General features: G+C 47.5%; 1 protein-coding gene across 7 annotated transcripts in view; it reads right to left on the bottom strand.

Moving 5' to 3' along the window:
• Positions 1-5000, bottom strand: part of ACAD10 (acyl-CoA dehydrogenase family member 10) — a 68807-nt gene that overhangs the window by 36212 nt on the left and 27595 nt on the right. For all 7 annotated transcript variants that reach the window (XM_017542529.2, XM_017542566.2, XM_017542538.2 and 4 more), the window contains 2 exons: positions 3128-3287; positions 1-125 (listed from right to left, as the gene is read on the bottom strand). The exon at positions 1-125 is cut by the window's left edge and continues 17 nt beyond it. In XM_017542529.2, coding sequence (XP_017398018.1) covers positions 1-125; positions 3128-3287 — 285 coding nt within the window. The remainder of the gene's footprint in view (positions 126-3127; positions 3288-5000) is intronic.

Genomic DNA, 5000 nt, shown 5'->3' with positions numbered 1-5000 from the left:
GGCATGAGCAGATGGAAGGAGGGTCCCTGGGGGCTTCTTCCTTAGAACCAGATCACGATTAGCCAGCCTGATATAGTAAGTTGGATTTGACTGCCCATGATCAAACTGAAGGAGTTCCAATGGGCCTGCAAGTTTGAAAACAAAGAAAACTCAAACTGGCACTGGAAGACAGATCTGAGCAGACATTCTTTCTTTCTAATGAGTTCTGCATTTGGGCTGCAAAATATCCTCATCTGCCATGCAGAGCAAGGAACATACCTCTTCCCTGCCTGCCTGGAGTGACTGAGTCCGAGGGGCATATCCTGCCAACTCAGGTCCAGGATCACATGCCACTATAGTTTGGCAAAGGCCACTCATTTTATACCACAGTAATTTTCTCACTTTGTGTTAGTGTCAAATTTTGTCCTACCTGGCAACTGCTGCTCCATGAATAAAAACATGTTCATTCTGTTTATCAAGCACAGACGCAGCCATGGCAACCCATCTTGCCAAATGGAATGCTTTAAGCCTAAGGATGAAAGGTGCCTTTGCATGTCCCTCTGCCTGACACTGCCAGGACAGCTGAAAGGAACGATGCAGAGGCCTTCAGCCTGACCCAAGGCTGCTTTCATGAGATGCAATTTCCTACTGCACTAGGCTGAATTCTCTAGTTCCCTTGCAGGATCCTGGCTGAGATAAAACTAATTCATTCTCAGCTCCATAAGAAGACTGAACCCTGGGTATAGATTGATTTCACTTGGTTAGAAGAGCAGGCAAGCCAGGTAAGTCTGCCTGAGTTCTTCCGCCTGGCCAGAGTGGGCGCCTCATCTGTGCAGAGGCCACTACCAATAATCCAATTGCTGAAAAACATCCTAACATGAAACTCCATCGATAAAAGCCTTTTTCAAGGAGCAAGTGGGTGAAGACTTTATCAACTGAGAAAAATGTCTTTGTTCGGGCATGGTGGCTCATGCCTGTAATCCCAGCACTTTGAGAGGCCAAGGCAGGTGGATCACCTGAGGTCAGCAGTTTGAGACCAGCCTGACCAATATGGTGAGACCCTGTCTCTACTAAAAATACAAAAATTAGCTGGGCGTGGTAGAGGGTGCCTGAAATCCCAGCTACATGGGAGGCTGAGGCAGGAGAATCACTAGAATCCCGGAGGCGGAGGATGCAGTGAGCTGAGATCATGCCATTGTACTCCAGCCTGGGCAACAAGAGTGAAACTCCGTCTCAAAAAAATTAAATTAAGGTGGGGTACAGTGGCTCATGCCAGTAATCCCAGCACTTTGGGATGCTAAGGCAGGAGGATCACCTGAGATCAGGAGTTTGACACCAGCCTGGCCAACATGGCGAAACCCCATCTGTACTTAAAATACAAAAATTAGTCAGGTGTGGTAGCAGCCGCCTGTAATCCGAGCTACTCAGGAGGCTGAAGCAGGAGAATCGCTTGAACCTGGGAGGCAGAGGTTGCAGTTAGCTGAGACTGCGCCACTGCACTACAGCCTGGGGGACAAGAATGAGACTTTATTTAAAAAAAAAAATTAACTAAACAATTTTTAAGTCTCCTTTTTTGTTTTGTTTTTGAGACGGAATCTTGCTCTGTCATCCAGCTGGAGTGCAGTGGCTTGATCTCAGCTCACTGCAACCTCCACCTCGGGGCCCAAGGGATTCTCCTGCCTCAGTCTCCTGAGTAGCTGAGACTACAGGCATATGCCACCATGCCTGGCTAATTTTTTTGTATTTTTCGTAGAGACGGGATTTCACCATGTTGACCAGGCTGATCTTGAACCCCTGACATCAGGTGATCTGCCCTTAAAGGTCAGCCTCCCAAAGTGCTAGGATTACAGGCATAAGCCACTGCAACCAGCTCTTTATTTTTTTTAAGAGACAGTCTTGTTCTGTCACCCAGGCTGGAGTGCAGCAGCACAATCAGAGTTCATGTAGCCCCAAATTCCTGGGGTCAAGTGATCTTCCTGCCTCAGCCTCTAAAGTAGCTGGAATTACAGGCATGTGCCACTATGCCCAGCTAATTTTATTTTTATAGAGATGGGGTCTTGCTATGTTGCCCAAGCTGGTCTTGAACTCGTGAGCTCAAGTGATCCTTCTGCCTTAGCCTCCCAAAGCACTGGGATTATGGGCATGAGCCACTGTACCTGGCCAATGTAACTTTTTTTTTTTGGAGACAGAGTCTCACTCTGTTGCCCAGGCTGGAGTACAGTGGCATGATCATGGCTCACTGCAACGTCCACCTCCTGGGTTCAAGTGATTCTTCTGCCTCAGTCTCCAGAGCAGCTGGGACTACCGTTGTGGACCACCACACCCAGCTAATTTTTGTACTTTTAGTGGTGACAAGGTTTCACCATGTTGGTCAGAATGGTTTTGAACTCTTGGCCTTAAGTGATCTCCCTGCCTTGGCCTCCCCAAATGCTAGAATTACAGGAGTGAGCCCCCACACCCTGGCCACCAATGTAATTTCTTTTTTTTTTTTTTTTCCCAAGATGGAGGGTTGCTCTGTTGCCCAGGCTAGAGTGCAGTGGCATCTCGGCTCACTGCAGCCTCTGCCTCCCAGGTTAAAGTGATTCTCCTGCCTCAGCCTCCCGAGTAGATGGGATTACAGGTGCCCACAACCACACCTGGCTTATTTTTGTATTTTTAGTAGAGACAGGGTTTCACCATGTTGACTAGGCTGGTCCGAACTCCTGACCTCGTGATCCATCCGCCTTGGCCTCCCAAAGTGCAGGGATTACAGGAGTGAACCACTGCACCTGGCCTGCCAATGCAACTTCTAAATCGCCTTCACGAAATGGGCTGTCCTCTCAAAGCATTAGAAACGGTAAAATCCTCTGAGCACATACTGCAGTCCCGAAGTTCCTCTCCTTGTTGAAAGTAGGCAACCACTGCCATACCACACTCTCAGGTGGAAGAGAGGGATAAGTACACTTTTGGAGATCCCTAAAAAAGGAAGTTAATGCTTTTTCTCAAGCAAAACTGAAAGCAGTGCTCAGCTGCACCAAGCCCAATGGCTACCTTCCTCACTGTATAGCTTCTTTGTCTCCAGTACATTCCATTAGGGTTGAAAAGTGAGAAACAGACTGAAAGCTTTACCTTAGAGAGAGTTACCAAAACACAAAAGAAGCCTACTTACCTGTGGTCTGGATACCCAGTAAGTCTTTGAGGTACTTCTCCAAGGAATCTTTCGGAATTTCCATTGTCTTTCTCACAGGCCGAGTGTTTGGAACACCTATGCTCAGCGTAAAACCCAAGAGAGCTTCTAATTCCTTCACTGCAGTCTCTGGGTCATTAACCTGGTTTCAGAGAGAATATATATATATATATACGTAAATTTTTTGTTGTCATTTTTCCCTTCTTTTCACAGGTGTTGAGAATATATATACATATATATTTTTAATTTTACAATTCATGGTAGTACAGGTGTAGAGAATATACATTGAAGAGGTGCCAGCAGTCAACCCTAGCCTCAGGAGCTCCTACCTGTTTTCTAGGAGGGTAGTGCTTTACAGGAAAATTACTAAGGAAGTCAGTTCTCTGAGGAAGGCCTTTCAGACCCAGAATATTTAGCCAATGAGGAAGCAGAATGAGTTTCCTATTCCCATTTAATGCCTAACCACATTGAACTTTCTATTTACAGAGAGAAGCATTGGTCAAGAGATCACAAAATAGCCAGGCACAATGGTATGCACCCGTAGTCTCAGCCACTTGGGAAGCTGAGGTGGGAAGATTGCTGGAGCCCAGGAGTTCAAAGCTCTGGGCAACCCAGCAAGACTTCATCTCAAAAAAGGTTTCACGGCGGGGCATGGTGGCTCACGCCTGTAATCCTTACACTTTGGGAGGCCAAGGCGGGCAGATTGCCGGGGCTTAGGTGTTTGACAACAGCCTGGGCAACACAGTGAAACCCCATCTCTACCAAAATACAAAAAATTAGCTGGGTGTGGTGGTATGCACCTGTAGTCCCAGCTACTCAGGAGGCTAAGCCATGAGAATTGCTTGAACCCAGGAGGCAGAGGTTGCAGTCAGCCAAGATCATGCCACTGTGTTCCAGCCTGGGCAACAAAATGAAACTCTGTCTCAAAAAAAAAAAATTTCACAATACCCTCTTGTGCCAAGAAGGAAGAAGATTATGCTGCAATATTTGCTCTTTTCCTACAGGCCCTTCAGCACAATGGTGAAAACTAAACACGGAATAATAGAAGCCAGGTGTGGTGGCTCATGCCTGTAATCTCAGCACTTGGAGAGGCCAAGGCGTGTGGATCGCTTGAGCCCAGGAGTTCAAGACCAGATTGGGCAACATGGCAAAATCCTGTGTCTATAAAAAATATAAAAGTTAGTCAGGTGTAGTGATACATGTCTGTGGTCCCAGCTAATCAGGAGACTGAGGTAGGAGGATCACTTAAGCCTGGGAGGTTGAGGCCACAGTGAGCTGACTGTGCAACTGCACTCCAGCCTGGGTGACACAGTGAGATCCCGTATTAAAAAAAAAAACAGAAAAAAGATAGCCTGAGACCCCCCCCACATGGTTTCTCGTGCTTCACAGCAGTGAGCTGTGTGGCCTACGTGGCTGGTGGCTGCTGGCCCCCACCTAGGGCAGCATCACTAGATCAGGAGGACAGTGTGAATGCCCCCACAAAGGTCTTAAGCCTGCCATTCACCTCCTTCAGTATCTTTTTTCTCAAGTTGCCTTCTCAGTACCTGTTTGTCTTGCTTCCCATTGAAAATACAAATAAAGGCCAGGCACGGTGGCTCACGCCTGTAATCCCAGCACTTTGGGAGGCCAAGGTGGACAGATAACCTGAGAGGAGTTCGAGACCAGCCTGATCAACATGGAGAAACCCTGTCTACTAAAAATACAAAATTAGTCAGGCATGGTGGCACATGCCTGTGATCCCAGGTACTCAGGAGGCTGAGGCAGAAGAATCGCTTGAACCCAGGAGGCGGAGGTTGCAGTGAGCCAAGATTGCACCACTGCACTCCAGCCTAGGCAACAGAGCGAGACTCTGTCT

The sequence above is a fragment of the Cebus imitator genome, unplaced genomic scaffold (assembly GCF_001604975.1).
Source record: "Cebus imitator isolate Cc_AM_T3 unplaced genomic scaffold, Cebus_imitator-1.0 Scaffold8, whole genome shotgun sequence".
In the NCBI taxonomy this organism is placed as follows: domain Eukaryota; kingdom Metazoa; phylum Chordata; class Mammalia; order Primates; family Cebidae; genus Cebus; species Cebus imitator.
Note: the sequence above shows the minus strand (reverse complement) of the source record. Positions and strands in the feature narration are given on the sequence as shown.